At 46.6% G+C, this 23472-nt stretch overlaps 1 protein-coding gene, 1 long non-coding RNA gene and 1 pseudogene across 2 annotated transcripts; 2 read left to right on the top strand and 1 right to left on the bottom strand.

Annotated features, from left to right (window-relative positions):
- The first annotated feature begins 4319 nt into the window (after nt 1-4319).
- LOC125549448 lies at nt 4320-7133 on the top strand. Its single transcript, XR_007301342.1, has 3 exons — nt 4320-4581; nt 6318-6378; nt 6934-7133. It is a non-coding gene; the product is annotated as an uncharacterized LOC125549448 (long non-coding RNA).
- A 1293-nt stretch (nt 7134-8426) lies between these two features.
- Nucleotides 8427-10445, top strand: LOC125549447 (annotated as a pseudogene).
- Nucleotides 10446-11193: 748 nt separating this feature from the next.
- On the bottom strand, nt 11194-14424 carry LOC125547331 (increased DNA methylation 1-like). The gene is made up of 7 exons (XM_048711246.1): nt 13947-14424; nt 13784-13857; nt 13445-13671; nt 13175-13261; nt 11757-11856; nt 11503-11673; nt 11194-11463 (listed from the first exon to the last, which is right to left on the bottom strand). Exons 1-7 carry the CDS (start codon nt 14422-14424, stop codon nt 11194-11196), a joined length of 1407 nt encoding a protein of 468 aa, XP_048567203.1.
- Nucleotides 14425-23472: the final 9048 nt, after the last annotated feature.

The following is a 23472-nucleotide window of genomic DNA, read 5'->3' as shown; positions in this document are numbered from 1 at the left end:
TAGCTCAGCCGCTTGAACTCTTATCTTCTCAACATCATTTTCTTCCCAAAAGGGGATATCCCTGGCCTCTGCATCAGAGCGATGCATACAGCCATCTTTATTATCAAGCAAAAAGTTTGACAGAGGTCTCAAAGTCTCAAAAAAGAAAAAAGAAAATGTGTTCACACAGAGCTAAAAAACAAAAGATGAAGCCACAACCGGCTAGCAGAACAAAGATAGGAAAACTAATTGCCTATTCTATTACATGACCGCCATCCAAACCGGTTGAAAATAACCTGTGCTACCAGATCCAGTAACTAAACGCTCTCTGGCCTCCATCAGAGTGAGTAGTGACCACATGCGGTTAAACGCAGTGGCTCGGAAGATAACCTGTAAAAAATGAGTATTTGTTGTTCTGTTAAAAACCAAATCATTTCTGCAATTCCAGATAGCCCATAATAAAGCACAAACTCCTACACGAATGTGTCTCGCTGTTTGGGGCTCAACCCCATCAAGCCACGTTCCAAATAACATGTTAATATTATTCGGAGGAGTATATGAACTGACTGCCAAAGTATTTTTGCCAAGGGACAATGATGAAAGAGGTGTTTGATGGATTCATCCCGATCACAAAAACTACATCGAGTGGAACCCTGTCAATTGCGCTTTATCAAGTTATCCTTAGTTAAAATGACTTGTTTGTGTACAAACCACATAAACACTTTAACTCTCAAGGGTACTTTGACGTGCCAAACATGTTTCGAATTAGGAATAGAGCTAGAATTAATAACATTCAAATACATGGATTTGACCGTAAATTCTTTATTCCTAGTTAGCGTCCAACACAACTGATCACAAAATAAATTTGTCGAAAACAATAGAAATTGATTCTGATGTAGAGATAGCAGTGTCACTCTGAGCCCCAACTAAACCACAAATGAGGCCCATCTCGACTTGAAATCCTTGTAATTGTAATGTGCTTCCCTCTTTTTCTACGAAATGTATAGCACACTTTATGGGGAAATATACAATACAGTAGTGCAGCAAAGGATACCTTAGCAGGGACACCGAGATGATCTCCGGGTCCTCCAACACCGTGGTGTAGAACCCTTCGTAGCTCAGCCGCTTGAACTCCGATCTTATCAACAACATCATGCTAAACACATAGAAAGTTGAAAACAATATAGATTGATCCTGATCTTTAGATTGCAGTGTTACTCTGAGGCTTGTTCCTTTGCCTGACAGAGAGTGCTTTGGCTTAACATACCCGAGGCCCGTAAACGACCCGGTGGAGCATGTCGATGCCTATGCTCAGGTCCTTGACAGGGTTGAAACACTCATCCAGCACGCCCAGTGCCACCGCCAGCTTCGTATTGCACTCTAACACCTCTACAGGGTTCCTGGTGTCCTCAACCTTAAGCATAGGACATGAATAGTTGTATTTGGCGACACTGTTCATCTCTCCCGCCATCTCTGACGGCTTCGCTATAATCTAAAATAAGCAAGTCCAAACTGTCAGCGCCAATGTCAATGGTAGTAGTATGATCATGAGTTTGAATGTTAAAATGCTTGCAAAAAAGGGTTACAAAGTTAAAACACCATAATTACAGTGAGAAATCCCAGTTTTAGGACAAAGGGTGAGTTTTATTGTCTAAAAAAGAGCATCGAGAGGATACAACCCAAAGAGCACACACAATCTCTGAATAGTTAGAATGCACACAGCCAACACCAATGCATGAACATAAAAGGCATGCCGGCAAATGAAAAGGTCATATAAGACGAAAGCTATGAGTAGGTGAGAAAAGAAGAAAAATCCAAAGCGATTAGATCCGCGATCGGGAAACTACAACAATGATCATATCCCCACAAACCATCTCATGAAACCGCACATACGAGGAGGTTCTTTTAATAGCAATTGCTTCAATAAGGAAGTGACACTCAAGCGCCATCATCACCGGATCCAACCATTAAGCCAGAATCTTGGTTTTCACACTGAAGAATCAATTCGAGTGTATCCGAGCAATGCCTTCAACAAAATAACGATGTAAAAAAACATTGCCATTACGAAGTATAACCAGCTCGGGTTAGGCCTAGACTTCCACACCGGAGCTCGTGATCGGGTGCTCGAGTAGCATTACCATCGAACTCACTCAAGTGTTGCTGCCACCACTTCTATGATCCCAACATCTACATGCAATGCAACCGTCGTCGTTGCACAACCATTCCTCCGCGTCAAGTCGCCGACCATAATTTGCATCTCACCGCTGAAGTCAACCACTAGATCTTGAGAGATGAACACTCCTGAAGATCTTGTGGTGACCACCACCATCGTGGGGCCATAGGAGGTCGCTGGAGCATAGCGTGCATTACTCCCGACTTGGCTGGCCGGATCTGGATCACCACCAGCAAGCCGTGCACCGTAGCGCTGCTGGCCGGCCACCGCGCTCGCGGAAGTCCAACACCTCACCGCCGTGGTTCACCTCCGAGCAGAGAGCCTAGTGCGCCTCATGTCCCGGGATGCAAACAGGGGCCGCCGCCCCAATTCCGAGCGCTACAGCCAAGCAGCCAAGCGCCTGCCGCCACATCAGATGGATGTCGTCTCATGAGAGCAAGTATAATAAGGTGACGTAGGCGGGCTGTAAGACTTAAAATACTATATCTTTGTTGAGTTGGGTGAGAGAGAAGAGGAGAGAGAAGATAAGCGGGTTATAGATTTACAGTCGGCTGTAGCACGGGTTCCAAGAAGCTATGTGAGAGTGTATGGTGGATCATATGATAAAAAAGTAATACTTTCTTGTAGCTCACTACTATACATGTTGACTATTACCTTGACTATATATAGATGACATGTCAACATGTTATAGCCACCGGCCGGCTATATTATTAACCGTGCTCTGAGCATGACGAGCTGCCGACATGACCACCAGAACCGGGCACCGAGCTCAAATTTCTCGCATGTCGGGCCGCCCCTTGAACTATCACGCTGAACCTCCTCGCCTGCCGCCGAGGAATGTCGCCACTAGATCCGTCACCCCGGCTTTAGCTATCGTTTGTGAGTATGCTATGTCGGCGAGGGCGACAGGCCACACGAGAAGGGGGTTGCTCTACCACCGCCGTTCGCCGAGGCAGGCTTCGCCCGATGTCTTCATCTGGCAGCGGCCATGTCCGGTGAGAGGAGGGAATGGACTGTGGGCAACAGTGGTTGGGGTCGTTTGTGCCGCCCTCCGTAGAGAGTGACGTGAGTGCCTTTTCAGGATCGGACGGTTATTGTAGTCGATTATTTCCTCTCGTGATAAAATTCATTAAACATGAATAAGATATCATCACCAACAAAATGCCAATAGAGTTTCTAAAATTCTACGAAAAAGCCATCTAGCCTAGCAGCCCCATTACGGTTCGTCTGGAAACTACTCCCACCGTACCAAATTACTTGTTGCGAAAATGAATAGAAATGTATGTATGTATGTAGAACTATAATTTGAGTGACAAGTAATTTGAGACAGAGAGTACTATACTAATCTCTGCTAATGGAAGTCACGTAGCCAAAGATGCACAACCCAAATCCTGTACACAGGAAGGAAACTCAGCTAAACCACGAGGCCCATCTCAACTTGAAGTTACTGTATGTGGACAGTATTTTTTTTCCTCAAAAATAATGTGTACAGCACTTTTTTTTTGAAACGAAAGGGGTTGCCCCCCTGCCCCAACTTTTTATTGACAAAGCAAAGGCAACCAAAGCATACAATTTACAGCTCTCGGCTCCAGTCAGAAGTAGCCGCAGCAGAATTATTACAAATGATGCAACTAAAAGTCTCGAACACCCACAAGATAACTAAGTTTTCAGGCCCCTACAGGAAAGGCAAAGCACATTCTTTAGAAAAAAAATATACAATGCACTTTTTATTGGAAAATGTACAACAAAATAGTGCAACGAAGGATGCCTTAGAGCAAGTAAAATAAGGCTGACTCAGCTGGCTATAAGCCCTTCCACGTCAGCCAAATCACATCTGGAGGGGAGAGAAAGAGGGAGAGAGAAGCGAACGGGCGCTTCGTCAAGCGCCGGGCTGCGGCACAAGATACGAGAGCTTTGCGCCCGCTTGCAGCCCGTGGCGAGCGCTAGAGTCGGCGCTCTCGATCCCCTGCGCCTCTCCCGCCTCCCGCGCTTCTCCTTCCTCCTTCGCGCGCAAAAATCAGCCCGTGCCGTCGCCCCAAATAGCTTCCTCGCGCCAAATCAAGCCTTCCAAATTTCCCCAAATCGCCACCTCTCCCGAACCCTAGAACTGTCGCCGGCGCACATCAAGGAGATGGGTCAGCAGTCCAAACAGACGCGTGTGCCGGCACCTCGTGAAGCCCCTCCACCAGCGCCTCTGCTCACCCCGCCGCCAGCGCATCTCCTGGTCCCGCCGCCGGCGCATCTGCTGGTCTCGCCGGCGCCTAAGTCCGCCCCGCTGCCGGGGATCCCATCGGCCTTCCCTTCAAAGCAGAGAACAAGCACTTGGATCCCCCCAAGACCACAAGAGTCTCTGGCGGCTAGTCTGCAGCAACCAAGTGAATCGGGTCCTACGGCTCAAGGTCCTTGTTGGGCACCGCCTGCCTGCATCGGTGATGTTGGGTTTCGTAGTAATTTCAAAAAATTTCCTACGCACACGCAAGATCATGTGATGCATAGCAACGAGGGGGAGAGTGTTGTCTACGTACCCAACGCAGACCGACTGCGGAAGCGATGGCACGGCGTAGAGGAAGTAGTCGTACGTCTTCACGATCCAACCGATCAAGCACCGAAACTACGGCACCTCCGAGTTCGAGCACACGTTCAGCTCGATGACGATCCCCGGACTCCGATCCAGCAAAGTGTCGGGGAAGAGTTCCGTCAGCACGACGGCGTGGTGACGATCTTGATGTACTACAGCAGCAGGGCTTCGCCTAAACTCCGCTACAGTATTATCGAGGTATATGGTGGCAGGGGGCACCGCACACGGCTAAGGAATAGATCACGTGGATCAACTTGTGTGTTCTAGGGTGCCTCTACCTCAGTATATAAAGGAGCCAAGGGGGGAGGGGGGCGCCGGCCAGGGAGAGGGCGCAGGAGGAGTCCTACTCCTTCCGGGAGTAGGACTCCCCCCCCCCAATCCTATTCCAACTAGGATTCCCAAGGGGGAAAGGGGGAGAAGGGTGGCCGGCCACCTCTCCTAGTCCTAATAGGACTAGGGGAGGGGGGAGGTGCGCAGCCCCCTTGGGCTGCCCCTTTCTCCTTTCCACTAAGGCCCATGAAGGCCCATATGGCTCCCGGGGGGTTCCGGTAACCTCCCGGTAACCCGGTAAAATCCCGATTTCACCCGGAACACTTCCGATGTCCAAACATAGGCTTCCAATATATCAATCTTTACGTCTCGACCATTTCGAGACTCCTCGTCATGTCCGTGATCACATCCGGGACTCCGAACAACCTTAGGTACATCAAAATGCATAAACTCATAATGTAACTGTCATCGTAACCTTAAGCGTGCGGACCCTACGGGTTCGAGAACAATGTAGACATGACCGAGACATGTCTCCGGTCAATAACCAATAGCGGGACCTGGATGCCCATATTGGCTCCTACATTTTCTACGAAGATCTTTATCGGTCAGACCGCATAACAACATACGTTGTTCCCTTTGTCATCGGTATGTTACTTGCCCGAGATTCGATCGTCGGTATCCAATACCTAGTTCATTCTCGTTACCGGCAAGTCTCTTTATTCGTTCCATAATACATCATCTCACAACTAACATATTAGTTGTAATGCTTGCAAGGCTTATGTGATGTGTATTACCGAGAGGGCCCAGAGATACCTCTCCGACAATCGGAGTGACAAATCCTAATCTCGAAATACGCCAACCCAACATCTACCTTTGGAGACACCTGTAATGCTCCTTTATAATCACCCAGTTACGTTGTGACGTTTGGTAGCACCCAAAGTGTTCCTCCGGCAAACGGGAGTTGCATAATCTCATAGTCATAGGAACATGTATAAGTCATGAAGAAAGCAATAGCAACATACTAAACGATCGGGTGCTAAGCTAATGGAATGGGTCATGTCAATCAGATCATTCAACTAATGATGTGACCTCGTTAATCAAACAACAACTCATTGTTCATGGTCAGGAAACATAACCATCTTTGATTAACGAGCTAGTCAAGTAGAGGCATACTAGTGACACTTTGTTTGTCTATGTATTCACACATGTATTATGCTTCCGGTTAATACAATTCTAGCATGAATAATAAACATTTATCATGATTATAAGGAAATAAATAATAACTTTATTATTGCCTCTAGGGCATATTTCCTTCAGGTGACTCTACATCACCTTGGTACATGGCTGGCAATATGGACTACTCTGATCCACAAGTATGGTATGAATTTTCTCCATTGCTTATCTCAACTCTGAATCGTGGTGTCATTTCTTAGAGCTGCTGACACACTTGTATGATATGCTAGTTAGATGATACAACATCAGAAATCTATCTACTACTCTACTGTCTAATTTCAGAGTTCATTTTTAGTAGCTTAGTAATGATAGAAAAAGAAAAATTTCTTCTGCTAGATGATCTTTCTTTGATGTACAGGAGCACATGACTTCTCGTTTGCTGAATCTTGGATTGCAGTGTAGTGTAACTTTTCAGTTTCCACATGATAGTGTGTATGATATATGACTGCATAAACTATTTTCCCTTTAAATAGTTGCTGTGATCAATTCAGATTTTTCCTTTAAATACTTGCTGTGATCAATTCAGATTTTTCTTTTAAATAGTTGTTGTGATCAATTCAGATTATTTTTCCTTTAAATAGTTGCTGTGATCAACTAGTATGCATCTCAAATGTATTGTATTCAGATTTTACAAATTTGAGTATATACTTGCATGTAGTTCGGTGCTGATCGCTCTTCGTTTCTTTATGTCGTTGAGCAGGGGAGTGGATTCTCACCCACCTGGTGGTTACCTTAGTTACTTTCAGAACACGGCAGGCCCCACACAACCTATGCACAATGGGAGTTCACCGCAACCAGTCAATGCTGGCGATGACACAAATGGTGGTGATTGTGGAAGGACCGAAAAACGCTTGCTATGGACAAAACAAGAAGATCTTCGATTGGTATGTCTCTTTTTGCATTCATGCTGGCTCCATGAGTTTCATTACTAGCAAATTCAATTAACTCCTTCTGATAATATTGTAGATCAGTGCTTGGTTGAATAATTCCAATGACCCAATCCAATCAAACTACAGGAAGAATGAACAATATTGGAAAGATGTTACTGCTGTCTACAATAGTACCACCCCAAAAAACAGGGAACGACTAGTCAAGCAAGTGAAAGATCGCTTTGGGAGAATTAAGAAAAGGGTTGCATGGTTTTGTGCGAGTTATAAGGAGGCTAGTGCTTTGTATGCTAGTGGTGAATCTGATGCAGATTTAAAGAAGAGGGCAATGCAAACTTATGAGGAAGATCACAAAAAATATGGTCCGTTTATGTTTGAGCATTGCTGGGAGATTCTTAAAAAGGAACCAAAATGGGACGCATATTTGGAACGCCTAGAAGATCTGGAGCCGGACAAGAGGAAGTTTAGTGTTGATGATAAAGTAGGGAAGCATTCCACTATAGATGATGATGATGATGAAGATGAACGTCCACCGAGTGGCAAGCAAGCTAAGGAGAAGCAGAAACGAAAAAGAAAGGATGAAGTTTGTATAATAGATCTTGAAGATGGGCTTCAAAAGTTTGTAGATGCCCAGAATGCAGCAAATGAAGGCCGCAAAGAGATGTTAGAGACCCAAAGGCGTGTTTCTGCTGAGAATCTTGAAGCACGGAAGCTTGCTCACCTTGCGGCAAAAGATCACAAAGAGTCGGTCATGCTAGAAACATATCGCTCATTGGTGATGCAAGACACAACCGGGATGCCTGAAGATGTGAGATCTGAGCATGTGTTGGCATTGAAGTGTTTAAGGGAGAAGCTATTTGGCAAAATGGTCTAAGGTATTTTCTACTGTCCGTTGTCTTAATTAAAAGTGGTCATGTACTTAAATTGTAGTCAATGGTCCAGTACTCTAGTTACATTGTAGTCAATGCAGTCCAGATAACCATGCAATAGTGGAAAAACTCATCTAGTCAATAGTCAAATTATACTTAACTTCTATGCATTCCAGATAACCATGGAGTGGAAAAACTCATGTAGTCAATAGTCAAATTACACTTAACTTCTATGCAGTCCATAGTAATTATACGCCCAGGTAAACAAGACACATCCATATAATGCTCCATCTCCTCTTCAAACTCTTCCACCCAAACCCATCTTCCTTCCTCTACTTCTCATCTTCCTACCAAGCCTACCGACCCATCTTCCTCACCCACCATGTCCGATTCATCATCATACACAGATGATTCTGATGAGCTAGCCCCATCCAAAATCATGGAAGCCTATGTTGCTGAGCAAAACGTCCTAGACTCCTTTGCTGAGAGGCTCATGATAAAAATCAAGGCTAGGCTCGGATATGGATCATTGCAGCGACGATACGGTCCAAGGAAGGTCATTCGGAGGGATCATGAAGGTGCTCACGAGCGTCTGGTGGAGGATTACTTTGCTGCAGATCCACTCTACCCCGAGAGTATGTTTCGTACAAGATTCCGTATGAATAGAGGTCTCTTCCTCTGCATTGTGAATGCCCTAGGTGAGTGGTCCCCCTATTTCACTTATAGGGCAGATTGTTCTGGTAGAATAGGGCTCTCGCCATTGCAAAAGTGTACAGCAGCCATGCGCATGCTAGCCTATGGCACCCCTGTAGACGCACTTGATGAGTACTTGAAGATTGGGAAGTGCACTGCATTAGAGTGTTTGGACAAGTTTGCAAAGGGGGTGATTCAGGTTTTTGGTGGGGAGTACTTGCGACGCCCCACACGGGAGGATGTTGAGCGTCTTCTTCAGGTTAACGAGTCTCAAGGTTTCCCTGGAATGCTAGGAAGTATTGATTGCATGCATTGGCGATGGGAGAAGTGTCCTCTTGCATGGAGAGGGCAATTCACCCGCGGCGATTATGGAGTACCAACGATGATCCTAGAAGCCGTTGCTTCCCAGGACCTTCGTATTTGGCATGCTTTTTTTGGAGTTGCTGGGTCAAATAATGATCTGAATGTGCTCAATCAATCCCCATTGTTTTTTGATGCACTGAAAGGAGAAGCCCCTCAAGTCCAATTTTCTCTCAATGGGAATGAGTATACCACAGGTTACTACCTTGCTGATGGTATATACCCAGAATGGGCTACCTTCATGAAGACTATACCACTTCCCCAAATAGAGAACACAAGTTGTTTGCCCAGAAGCAAGAAGGGGCAAGGAAAGATGTCGAGCGCGCTTTTGGGGTATTACAGTCCCGTTTTACCATTGTCCGTCGGCCTGCACGTCTATGGAAGAGAAAGAGTGTTGGAAGGATCATGAGGGCTTGTGTGATTCTCCACAATATGATAATCGAAGATGAGAGAGAGCAGGCAAAAATTCATATTGACTTGAATGAGATTCCGGGGGCTTCATTTGCTCTACCTCCCGAAGTGAATGTTGGTGGTAATCTATGTTTCGCAGATGTGTTGCGTAGAAAAGCTACTATTCGTGCTCGTCCACAGCATGCCCAACTTAAAAGTGATTTAGTCGAGCATATCTGGCATAAGTTTCAAAACAGCCATCATAATTAATCATGGTGGGATATTGATATCTGCATGTTCATATTCCTTTTTTTTACTGTAACTTTGATATGTTACATGCATTTTTATTTCAGGAGTGAGCTGTGATGTGGTGATTGCGGCAGCTGTTACTTATAGGTATACTTTCTCTGATCTTAAATTGTTCTTTTCGTTAACCAAATAGTTCTGTACTCTATAGTTTAGTCAGTGTGAATGTATTATTGCTCAAGAAATTTATTTGATCTGCCAACATGCTTGTATAGAGAGTGAGGTCTTCTTTATAGCTTGTTCCTCTTCCTATTGTTACAGTATTTGTTTTTACTGAACCTGTGTAGCTATACAGGATTTATAGAAGTGATTTTCTCCAGCATTACTACTCAGTGTTACTTCTTGATGTCACATGCTGTAAGTTTGCATTGGCTAAATTTTTAAGCTTGACCCGGTTCCTTTTCCATACAGTGATTGAAGGTTATTGATGCAAATGAGTGGTTGCTCCTTTCCAGCGAAGTACCCTCCATGCTTTATGACTTTTGTCATCGTCCAGATCAAAACTATGATTGTTGCTTGTGGTCGTGAACGGCTTGTTTGCCGGAGATGTTATCTATTATGTTTGCTGAATGCTTTCTTAAAGACTTATGTAATCTTAAGTAATTACTCATGATGCTATGGAGTAGTATGATGCTGTGTGACATGTTTGGAGTACTATGATGCTGTATGACATATGTTTGTTGCCTAAATGCCAGTCAGTCTTCCTATTTCCTGGTTGCATGGATGGCATGTATATGTATGCTCTTTGAAATGGCCACAAAGATGTTGTTTACTGTAGATCACAGCAGATCATATGCACCTGCAAGCAATAAATACTTCATATTAAATGGAGCCATGCTAATAGCCAGCCAAAACGCCAGACTACTATATGAGAGAAGGCTTTATGATGACGTGGCATTGCTATATAGCCAGCAGCCGGCTGTGCTATTATCTTTGCTCTTAGCAGAACCTACCTTTAGTAAATGCAGTTTGAACTGATGAAACGACTTTATCAGTTATTACATACTCCGTTACTGAACCCCCAGCGTCCAGAGGTAATAAATGCCAATACTGTTGGCAAAGTCAGAAGGGAAATCCATCTAGCCTAGGAGCCTTATTATGCATCATCTGGAAACTACTATACTGTAAATGACGTACGACAAAGATTCAGAAGTTCCCCAGAAAAAATTCCACAAGCCGTGCTGTTAAAAAGAAAAGCAATATATATCCCCTTATAACATAAACTGGAATTCCCAAACCATGTCCAAGATAAGCATATATTGATGTAAATAAGTTCCAAATGTCAAAACTTCAAGGGTGGTCAGTCCAAATGCCCAAATTTCAGAGTAATCGGTAAAATTTTCGCCTTTTCGAAACAAACAACATGTAGCTATAAATTTCAATACTCAAATCAAATAAAGAAAGGCGCAAAGAATCTTCAGAAGTCTCCTCGTCATTGCACGAACACCGGCATGATTATTTGTTCATGCCGAGGCGTAGACTGGCGCCGTGCGCAGCAGGCGCATAGCTAGGCATCTGGAACACGCTCGAGCCCACTGCCTCGCCGCCGCAGGACCGCCGGCCGCCCGTCCCCGGGGCACGCATACCTAGCCCCCTCACGGCGGTGGCCAGCGGGTCGACACCAGACGGCGGCGGGAACGCAATCCCGGCCACGAGGTCGGTGAAACTGGAGAGCGGCCAGCTCATCTCCAGGAACGCCAGCTCGTCCTCGGTCATCGGCGGCGCCTGGTTCTCCTCGTCGCCGTGTGCAGTCTGCTGCCTGGCAATGTGCTTCTGCAGCATGACGGTTCCGGTGACGACGACCATGCTGAGCCTCTTGGTCTCCTCCCTCAGCCGCGGCTCCATGGGCGCGAAACCGAAGGACCTCTTCCATGTCTCGACCACCTCGGTCACCGCCGGAATCACCAGCTTCTCCACCTGCACCGTCGCCAGCACCTGGCAACACAAGTGATGCGCATGCGTCAGATCAAAATTTACAAGATCCCCGCTGGAGAAACAATTGTTGATCTGTGAACCACCTGCTCGACGGCCTTGACGAGGCGGCCCATCATCCCCTGCCTCCGGTAGTGCGGCAGCGTGCCCGCGAACGGCATCTCTACGAGTTTGTTGCCATGGAATCTGCAAAGTAAATTAAGAGACAAACTTATTGGTTTTGGATGCATAGATTTTTTGGTTTTGGATGCTATGTAGTACTAGATTGGAAGCTTAAAAAGGCTAGGATATCACAGAAACCTAATGTCTCATTCCTGCTTCATAAATATATATACACTATTCACATCAAATTCCATCAGCCTCCAAAGTTGCAGTACATGCAGCTAACACGCTCAAGCAAATTAAGAGTAGTATCATTGTCTTGTCATCTACTTGACACTCATTTGGCTAGCCAAATGTTTTCTACATTTTGTTTTATGGGAAATTGTAGATTTGGTTGGGGAATACGTTATAAAAAAAATGAAAAATGGAAGGAAAAAGGTTGGTTGGTGATGTGGACATTGCTACCTTGGATATGACCAAAATATTGCTTACACATATATTTGTGTGTGGTCATTTCTATTTATGTCATGCAGGCTAAAAAATACTCCAGCTATTATTTTTTATTTTATGTTGAATTGCAGGATTATTGGACACTTGTTAAAAAAACAAGACCAACCCGGTCTAGACTAGCCTGTTGGCATTTTCTCATAGAGGAAAACTCCGTGAGCACCAAGCACATGAGCCGACACTCGAACACTAGTGGGCTGGGTGCGAACTCCCGCGCCTTGCCAACTGAGCTATGCACCGTTCTCTTATTGGACACTTGTACAAACCACACATTTGCCTCCATCATCAGTTGGGAACAAACACCCACCCTTGCTTACACGCAAAAGCCCAACACTATGTGGACATCACCATACATGTGCGTGCGCAGCTGTGTTGAGACACAAGCGAGCCTCGCCTCAAGGATGCCCTAAATGTACTGCTTTTGATCTTTTTAATATATTTTCCTAAAAAAGTGAATACATATAACATTTATAAATAACTTAATATACATAATTTCCAGAAAATGGTTCACTGAGAATTTAAAAATATGTGTTCATTTTTTGTACTGTGATTTTTAAAAAAATATAGCATTAAAAAAATTGGTTCATGCGTTTAACAAAAAGTATGTGACATTTTTGAAAAATATTATACCAGGTAAAAAAAGTTTGTGTAATTTAAAAATCGTACCATTCATAAAATATAAAATATGTTTGTAACATTTTAAGAAATTGTATCTGTTTACTTTTTTGACTCCAAAAAAAAAATCTTTAATATATTTTCATCTTTTGTTCTTTCGGAAAAATGTATAGTACACATCTTGAAATCATAAATTATATCTATAAACTACTTACAATCACTGTATCTTTTTTTTTGCCTCAAAAAAATCTCTAATGTACATAGGTGCAGCGAAGGATACCTTAAGAGGGCCACCGAGATTATTTCTGTGTCCTTCTCCAGCACCATGGTGTAGAAACCTTCATAGCTCAGGCGCTTGAACTCGGACCTACATGCCCAACAAACACCATCATCATCAGAAACAGATCAGAGTTGAGTCTGATCTTCAGATAACAGGCCACTCTGAAGCAACCAATCTAAGTTTTCTTCAGACAGCAGTGCCACCCCCGGATGAATATTCATTTGCCTGCCTGGAGTGACACTGTGAGAGAGAGAGAGAGCTTGAGCTTACCCGAGGCTGTAGACGGCCTGGTGCAGCATGTCGATGCCGGTGCGCCGGTCCTTGACAGGGTTGAAGCACTCATCCAACACGCCGAGAGCCACAGCCAGCTTCGCGTTGCACTCGAGAACGTCGGCGGAGTCCCCGGTGTCCTTCTGGATCTTCAACAGGGACCAGGAGTAACCGTCTTCATCGACGGTGTTCGTCACCCCCGCCATCTCGGTCAGCTTCGCGGCAATCTGAAATCATAAAGCCCACACTCTCTGTCAATGTCACTCACTGTGGCAGTAGTAGTGGTACTATAAGAATATTGCTGAAAGCAAAAGTGTATGTTTCAGCGGCTGTTTCCACCTTGTTGCAGGATTCGCTGCAGAAGGGCCCGATCTCGTGCCCGGCGAACAGCGACGTGCGGCAGTGGTTGTGATCTGCATGCGTGCATGCAGCGGCGTTGTCAGTCAGCAATTTTCGTCAGTATGAGAGATGATCATGGCGGTGACCATGGCGGCCTGCTTACACTTGCGGGCGCACTGGTGGCAGGTGGACGGGGCGCCGTCGCTGGCGGAGCAGAGGAAGCAGCGGCAGTAGTGGCAGGCCCAGGAGCCGTCGGGGACCTGCACGCCGACGCACTCCGGGTGGAAGGTGGACGGGCAGCTGTCGCAGCACAGCAGCTGCCCGCCGTCCGCGCACACGCCGCACGCGTCGTCGCTCCGGTCGCCGCCGCCGTCGACGGCGAGGGCGCGGGCTCCTCCCTTCCTCCCCTGCTTGGCGAGCAGCAGCAGCGACCGCTTCTTCGCCTGCGCGCTCCGCTCCCGGTCCTGCTCCAGCGCCGCCCGCGCCTCCTCCTCGGCGCGGAAGATCTTCACGCGCTCCAGATCCCACGCCTCCCGCAAGCACAGCAGCAGCGGCTTGCCGGACATCAGCAGCAGCCTCTCCCACGGCGCCGCGGGCCCGTCCGCGGAGCCGGCGTGCGACGCGAAGGCCGGCAGCGCCATCGCCGCCGCGCCGTCGCAGCAGCTGCACTTGATACCCGTTCTGGTCACCGCGCCGGACACGACCTTCGCGTTGATGCTCGCCTTGTCCTCCGGCCCCGGCACGTAGAAGATCTGCTCTTTCTCCTGAAGCACGCCGGCGTCGATCAGCCATGTCAGGACTGTGTGCTTCTTTTCTGGCGCCGCCGCCGTCGTGCCGGGCGTGCTGTTGCTGTCGTTCATCCTGGCGACGAGGCTGCACCGTGTGGCGCTGCTCGGCGTCGGCGATGGCGAGGCCGCGGCCGGGGCGGCGTTCCTCCTCTTCCTGCCGCTGCTTGGAGGCGAGACGGTCTTGGGCTGGTCGTTGCCTTGGGCGCCGGGGTTCGTGGGCGCCGGTTTGTCGGCGGCGGGTTTCCTGCCGGGGACCTTCTTGGGTCCCGCCAGAGTGCTGCTCCCCTTGGGCGCGCGCGGCTTCCGTAGGCGTCCGTTCGGCGATTTAGCGGCGGCCTTCCCTTTGCGGACGACGCCGGTGGACGGAATAGCAAGCACAGGGCCCAGAAGCGCCACGGCGGTATCGCCGTTGCCGCCGGCGACCGGCGTCACGTTCTTGCCAGCCCCATCGCCGTTGCCGCCGATCGGTGGCACGTTCTTGCTGGGCCCGGCACCATCGTCAGCAGGGACGATCTGGAGCGACCTCTCGCTCGCGGGTTTGCCGCGGCCAGCGCCAGTATCCTTGGGAAGATGATCGCCGCCGGCGTCTCTCTGCACGGTTACGGCGGTGCCGCTGGCGCTAGCCCCCGGTATCCGTGGTATCCGTGAAGACGCAAAAGGTTGTTGCATCCCACGGCCTCTCCCTGAGGTGGAGAACGGCGGCGGCGTGCCCTGCACGTAGCTCTGCAGCCACGGCGGTCTGGAAGAAGCGCCCCACCCCGCCAAGACCATGAGCTGCTGCAGCAGGTGCGGCGACGGCATCGACAGCGTGGACGGAGCCCGCATGGCTATGGGCACCGGCGGGGCGGCACCGGTGGCCGGAGGGCCGTAGGTGGTCATGGCGCGCACCGGCGTCGAACGCCACAATGCCGAGGCGTCGGCCCGCGGAGACGGCACCTGCCGATACGCCGTCGCGCTGTTCGTCGGGGCGGTCGCTCGCGGAGACGGCAGCTGCCGATACGCCGCCATGCCGTTCCCTTGCGCGACGCCGTTCGCTGGAGCGGTGGCTCGCGGGGACGGAAGCTGCCGATACGCCGTCGCGCCGTTTGCTTGTGCGGCGCCGTTCGCTGGAGCGGCGGCTCGCGGAGACGGAAGCTGCCGGCCGCTGGCTTGCGCGACGCCTTTCGCCGGAGCGGCGGCTCGCAGAGACGGAACCTGCCGATGCACCGCCGCGCCGTTCGCTTGTGCGACGCCTTTCGCCGGAGCGGCGGCTCGCGGAGACGGAAGCTGCCGAAACGCCGTCGCGCCGTTCACTGGAGCGGCGGCTCGCGGAGACGGGAGCTGCCGATACGCCGTCACGCCGTTACCTTGCGCGACGGCGTTGGCAGGAGAGGCGGCTCGTGGAGACGGCAGCTGCCGGTACGCCGCGCCGTTGGCGGGTGCAGCGGCCCGTGGAGAAGGCAGCTGCTGCCGATACGCCGCGCCGTTGGGCTGCCCAGCGTCAGAGCCGCCGCCGCTGCTGGAGTTGAGCACGTGGAACTGGCCGCCACCGCCGGCGTGCTCCGACCTCCCAGGCGCCGGCGGCGAAGTCATGCTACCGACCGGCCAGCGATTCACAAGAGATGGTTCGGATTCTCTGTCACTCTTTCTCCTGCAGCAGCACAACGAATGGATCACGTGGAGGTAATCGAGACGAAAGTGCACTCGTATTTCTTGGTTCCACGGGCGATCGACGGGCTAAAAGAGGATGCACATTAACACGAGATAACAATGGCTCCGGTTGTCATCCAGCACCATTTGGCAGGAACATTATTGGTTACTAATAGCATGAACGGATGATGATCAACGAGGGCTAAAACAGGGGCCAAATTAAAGCACGCCAGCATGCATGCATAAAAGCTGCGTTGGCAAGAAAAGCTAGCATGGATACAGTGGGACGGTCATTAAGAATATTGGCAAGGGCATTACTAGTTGCTAAACAACACGTCCGCGGTTATACCATATTCCCAGATTCACTCTTACTACGTACCCACCCTGCCAAGCCGTCCGATTTGGTCATCGGGTGGTCTAGGTGACGTGTGGGCGTGCCCTGGTCAGATGCGCAGGAAGCATGCAGAGTGTTTTCACCTTGCTATATGTGGGTGGAATGAGCTTGTGCATGAATATTGACATCCTTCTATTTTCTGAAATTAGTATAAATAAATCTTATAATTTGCCTAACTTGCCGGTTTGTGTTTCGGGCTTCTAGTCAGTCGGGTCTACCAATGCTCCCGCGACCTCCCATCCCCGCATCATCGCCGCTCCCGCCGCCGCTTCCTCCACCGATATGCTTCCTCGCCGGCATGGATCCGTGGGTCCAACATCCCCCCCTCGCGCGACAGGAGTTGGAGGCGCCTCGAGACGCCGCTCCCCTTCGTCTACGAGGCGTTCCCAGAGATGCTGCGGCCGATTTGCTCGATGCCGCGGGAGGTGTTGGAGGCGACGAGAGAGCGACGGTGGTTGGAGAGGGATGTGCGACTTCGCGATGACGCCTTCTCGTGGACCTGTGCGTGCGAGAGTGGAAGGCCGCGCTGCAGGCGACAGAGGAAGACCGGATCTCGAGATCTGGATGGGATAGGTATGCACAGCTCTGTTGCGCACAAGCATATCGAGAGCAAGAGAATCTGGCGAGGCGGATCTACTTCGAGGGCACGGAATGAGAGAGTGCAAGGATGTTGCCGTCCCCTCCTTCACCGCTTGTAGGTTTCATCCTTTGGGCGGAGCAAGGAGGGCGAAATCAGAGGATCCGCATCGCAAAGCTAGGGTGCTGGATTCCTCCATTGCAAGTCTTGGTGGGCGTGGAGGTGGAGATGCACCGGAATCCCTTGATGTTGTTTGACCAGGTGGCTGATTTTGGGTGCCGCAGCAATTGGATGAAGATGATGTTTGTTCTAATGGTGAGGAGGATCAGGAGTGTTAAACCCCTTTTTTGGTTACCTTTGGGGATGCATTGGATCGTGCTCAAAAGCAAGCTGGGAAAAACAAGGTGAAGAGACAGAGATCAAAGCTGGATGTTGTTGTGAGCTATCTGAGATGCAAACGTGCTCAAATTCCTGCGAAGTTGATGCCACTGGATTTTAGGTATGTGAGCGTTGCTCCAGGTCACGGATCTGCCCCTATTTCGTTGCCCTACTCTAATTCAGTCAGTAACACTAGTGCATGGTTTCAAATTCTTCGAGGAAAACTAGTGGAAGTAGGGGTTGGCCCTAATCCAATTTGGTTGCCATGGGACAAGATGGACGAGTTCGACGTCCGACAGTGGCCGGACTGGACGGGCCACCGCTCGCCACTCATTCGCTGACATGAAAAGATGGAGATTCAAGAGATGTTGTTTTTTAATCTTTTCATTTTAATTCGCACTTTTGAGTCCGACGATTCCAATTTATGTGCTGATTTTGATAGTTGTTTTATGCCTACATGCTCGGCTTTGTGGAATTTTACCATGTTCGTGCATTACTTTTTGTCCGTATTCCGCAGGTGATGTCTTTTGGAGCAAAGAAAGTTTTATGTAAGGAATCCCAGAAAATGGTGGTGGAATCATGTTATTTAATGTGATAACACTAAAAGGATTCCAGTCTATTGCAACAAAATTTATTGCTACAACTACGATTTGTTGCAATAAAGCGCAATATTACCACAAGTTCTCCGGTTGTGGTAATAGGCGGCACATATTGCCGTAACTTAGTTTCGTCGCGATAAATACTAACTTTGTTGCAATACTGGCCTCATATTGCAACAAACTGTATCGGTGTTGCAATATGGTAGCGGTATTGCGACAAACAAATTTCGTTGCGTGAGCGCAGTCATTTTGTTGTAATAGAGACTAGGTATTTCAACAGAATAACTATTTGTGGCAATATTCGAAAAGATATTGCAACATCGGTGTAAAGTTGCATTAGTTACAAATATTGTTGCAAAAAGTGGCTAACTATTGCAACAAACTACATCGGCGTTGCAATATGGTAGAGATATTGCGACAAACAAATTCCGTTGCGCGAGACAGCCAATTTGTTGTAATGGAGACCAGGTATTTCAACAGAATAACTATTTGTGGTAATATTCGGAAATATATTGCAACATTAGTGTGCCATTGCATTAGTTACAAGTAAAACAGTGAAAGAATATATTATTCAAATTTATAGATAATAAGTTATGATTTTTGCAACCTTTAAGGAGTAATTATTTTAATTGCACCAATTTCAATTAATCAAAACAATGGAAAAAGTTTATAAATGGATAGGAGACTCTTTCTTGATAGGAATATATATTTAATTTGTTAAATTTGGATTTGAAATGGCCAAGTTGTTGCCATTTTAAAACTAGGTGTTTTCTACCAAAACAGGGACTTGTCATATGGAAATCAAAAATGAGTTAATTGCATGGAAGTATAACAACTGGGGCAGTACGTGCAGATTGGTGCCACTTTTTGTAATTTTTACGTGTCAGTATTATGTTTGGGGCACTCTGTTACGAAATGATCTAAACTGCGTATAACAGCGTATTGATGATGTATCTGACCATTGGGGCCCGCCTGTTAGGTGCTAACATGGCATGTTCTTTTACGGAAAAAAACCCTTAGTTTTTACTATTTAATAACATGTATATCCCCTATTTGCCAAAAAAGAGTCTTCCCGAAGAAAAAAATTTACAAAAACCAAACGCAAGTGCTCCTGCCGGGATTTGAACCTGGAGAGGCCGCTTATGGCTCAAGCACTCTGACCGCTGCGCCACTACATGAGTTAGTTCTTAGTGAGTTAATTGCATGGAAATATCACAACTGGGGCAGTACGTGCAGATTGGTACTACTTTTTGTAATTTTTACGTGTCAGTATCATGTCTGGGGCAGTCTGTTACGAAATGATCTAAACTGTGTATAACAGCGTATTGATGATGTATCTGACCATAGGGGCCCGCCTGTTAGGTGCTAACATGGCATGTTCTTTTACAAAAAAAACCCCTTAGTTTTTACTATTTGATAACATGTATATTCCCTATTTGCCAAAAAAGAGTCTTCCCAAAGAAGAAAATTTGGTGTAATGGAGACGAGGTATTTCAACAGAATAACTATTTGTGATAATATTCGGAAATATATTGCAACATCAGTGTGCCGTTGCATTAGTTACAAGTAAAACAGTGAAAAATATATTATTCAAATTTATAGATATTAAGCTATGATTTTTGCAAGCTTTAAGGAGTAATTATTTTAATTGCACCAATTTCAATTAATCAAAACAATGGAAAAAGTTTATGAATGGATAGGACACACTTTCTTGATAGGAATATATATTTAATTTGTTAAATTTGGATTTGAAATGGTCAAGTTGTTGCCATTTTAAAACTAGGGTGTTTTCTGCCGAAACAGGGACTTGTCATATGGAAATCGAAAATGAGTTAATTGCATGGAAGTATCACAACTGGGGCAGTACGTGCAGATTGGTACCACTTTTTGTAATTTTTACGTGTCAGTATCATGTTTGGGGCAGTCTGTTACGAAATGATCTAAATTGCGTATAACAGCATATTGGTGATGTATCTGACCATTGGGGCCTGCCTGTTAGGTGCTAACATGGCATGTTCTTTTACGGAAAAAAAAACCCCTTAGTTTTTACTATTTAATAACATGTATATCCCCTACTTGCCAAAAAAGAGTCTTCCCAAAGAAGAAAATTTACAAAAACCAAACGCAAGTACTCCTGCCGGGATTTGAACCTGGAGAAGCCGCTTACGGCTCAAGCACTCTGACCGCTGCGCCACTACATGAGTTAATTCTTAGTGAGTTAATTGAATGGAAGTATCACAACTGGGGCAGTACATGCAGATTGGTACCACTTTTTGTAATTTTTATGTGTCAGTATCATGTCTGGGGCAGTCTGTTACGAAATGATCTAAACTGCGTATAACAGCGTATTGATGATGTATCTGACCATTGGGGCCCGCCTGTTAGGTGCTAACATGGCATGTTCTTTTACGAAAAAAAACCCTTAGTTTTTACTATTTAATAACATGTATATCCCCTATTTGCCAAAAAGGAGTCTTCCCAAAAAAGAAAATTTACAAAAAACAAAGGCAAGTGCTCCTGCTGGGATTTGAACCTGGAGAGGCCGCTTACTGCTCAAGCACTCTGACCGCTACGTCACTACATGAGTTAGTTCTTAGTACTTACGGGAGGCATATATATTCTTTTATACCATAAGTTAATTGCAAAACTTCGGTAAAACAAAAGGGATTGAAAAACGCGCAAGAACCGGCATTCCCTAAACGTCGCCGATTACAGTCATAGGCGCACACCCGTCGCTCCTTCATGGGCCAGCCCATTTTTACATGTTTATGTCATTTTCAGTTAATTTCCAAAAAAGTACGACATGAAGATTCGAACTCGAGACTTCTCTTTCTTCCGCCACTACCTGCGCAACCAATTGGAGTACTTCACTGCTTGTGCGCCGTATTCCCCGTTTTGGACGTCTTGTTCTTTATTCAGTTCGCTGAAGCCGGGTTTTTTCTTAATTCTTTCTGGTTTAGTTTAGTTTGGTTTTTATTTCCTTTTTCTTTTATTTCATATTGTTGTTTATTTTTCCAAAAAAGAACGAACATTTCTTAAACATAATGAACTTTTTTCATTTTCTGTGAACTTTTTTACAAATTGATGAACTTTATTTAAAATTCAATGAACTTTTTTTGGAAATAATTGAATTTTTTTAAAAAAAATTAGATGACATTTTGTTCAAATTTGATAAATTTTTTCTATTTCGATGAACATTTTTCAAAATTGGTGAACTTTTTTTCAGTTTCGTGAACATTTTTTTAAAAAACCGTGAACTTTTTAAAATCACTATTTTTTATCTTTTTGCGGTTTTTTCTCTTTTTTTTCTTTTTTTTTGGAAAAGTCAACCGTCGAGGGGGGACCGACCGAGCAGTTAACTGCGCTCGAGGAAGGGCTCACCTTACATGGGTCGGCCCAGCGCAGCAGCGCAGTGTGCGCCCGTTCCTCAAGTTGCCTTTGCTCCATTGCGTCGTTTGTTTGAAATAGCAGACGTATATGTTTGTATACTTTGGTCCGCTGCGTTTTTTTGTATCTGTTTTTTTTGTATTATAATTTTGTATAAGTTTGTATTTCTTTTCATCAAAATCACAAAAAAGTGCAGCTGACAGGATCAATCCGGTCATAGTTGTATAATTTTGTATTTCTTTTTGTCAAACTCACAAAAAAGTGCAGCTGACAAGATCGATCCGATGATATCTCCGTACAAAAGAAAAGAACACAAACCACTAGGCTATCCCATCGGTTGTAATATACATGCTTTTTTTTACTTCTTTTATTTGTTCTGTTATTTCGTGTTTTTTCTCCTGCCGTTTTTATTCTGTATTTCTGTTTTTTTCTTCCTTTATCATTTTTCCTAAATGTGCGGATTCCTTTCAAATTTATGAACTTTTTTTAAAACTGATGAATCTTTTTTTTGAAATCCATCAACTTTTACTCAAATTCGTGAAGATTTTTTCAGAATTGATGATTTTTTTTTCTAATTTGTGAACTTTAAAAAAATAAATGAACCTTTTTAAAAATTTGATGAACTTTTTTAAAAAACAAATGAATTTTTTTCGAAATAAATGAACTTTTTTAAATTGATTAACTTTTTTTAAAATTTGAAGAACTCTTTTAAAATTTGATGATTTTTTTAAATTAAACTACAACAGTAGCATCAATTATACGAGTAGAAGTGGATATAGCAACTAAACCATGATATTCCAACAAGGACGTCGGCGGCAGGGCTCCTTCACCCCCTTGTGGATGGATCCGATGCCGGACGGATCTGATGGATAAGGGCGTCGCGATGCGGTGGGTCGTGACAGCGTGATCCGGCTTCCTAGCGGCTACGTTGGGAGGTGGATGACATGGATGTGGCCTCCGGTGGTGGGGTGTGCTGGGTCTTGGTAGCGGCGGCTATCTCACCGGATCCGTGGTCCCAAGCACCAGGTGGCGCGAGCTGCGGACGACGACGGGAGGGATCCCTAGAGACCTCCCAATGCCCTGCCGTCTGCTCCTCCCCTCCCCTGTCGCTGCCAGAGGGCGTGACCGGGTGAAGCCGGGCCAGCGGCAGCGTCGCCAAGGCCCCTTCACCCCCTCGTGCGTGTATCCGATGCAGGACGGATCTGACGGCCAAGGGCACAAATATTTGACATATATCCCAAGTTTCAATTTTGTCATGGCAACTAGGGAGTAAACAAAGATACACAATTGTAGATCCATGATGAAACAACACGTTGCTAACACAACAGATCTCAAAACGAAATTGGATTGGTTGTTAATATACATAGTTGAATTTTTATGTTTTTCGTTGAAACAAAAATGACATGATTATGTTGGACCTACTCTGGCGCGGAGGAACCCTCCATGGACTATTTGGTAAGATGAAAGATGTTGAGATCACCCCATCTCAAGATCAAAATGTGAGATCGAGACTGATATAGATCGACCGTCTCACCAACCCATCCCATTTGTACTTGTGTTCCAAGGCAAGAGTATTACCTAGTAGTTTTAAAGCGAGGGCCACATGAGGTTTCTGTGAGTTGTAGTTCAAAACTAGCCAAGTTTTTGCTGATGATTCTTGAAATTGTAGTGCAAACCTGGTTGTACCTACAACCGGGTCGTCCGGCGACAACGCGCTAGCACCGGTCGCGACCCTACTTTTGCGCGATGGCCACCCCTATCAGGCTGCAGCTCGTGCCGTCCTGACCCGGGCGGCAAGCCCCGGCTGGTGAGCCGCCCCTTTGACCTTGCACGCCGCTCCTGGTCGGCCATGGCTCCCGTCGCCCGCTTCCTCCATCCTCGGTGCTGACCAAGCAGTTCCGTTGTCCCTCTACCCGACCTTCGCCCGCGAGCTCGAG

Source organism: Triticum urartu, chromosome 3 (assembly GCF_003073215.2).
Source record: "Triticum urartu cultivar G1812 chromosome 3, Tu2.1, whole genome shotgun sequence".
Taxonomy (NCBI): domain Eukaryota; kingdom Viridiplantae; phylum Streptophyta; class Magnoliopsida; order Poales; family Poaceae; genus Triticum; species Triticum urartu.
The sequence above is the reverse complement of the archived record's forward strand: the minus strand, read 5'-3'. Positions and strand labels throughout refer to the sequence as shown.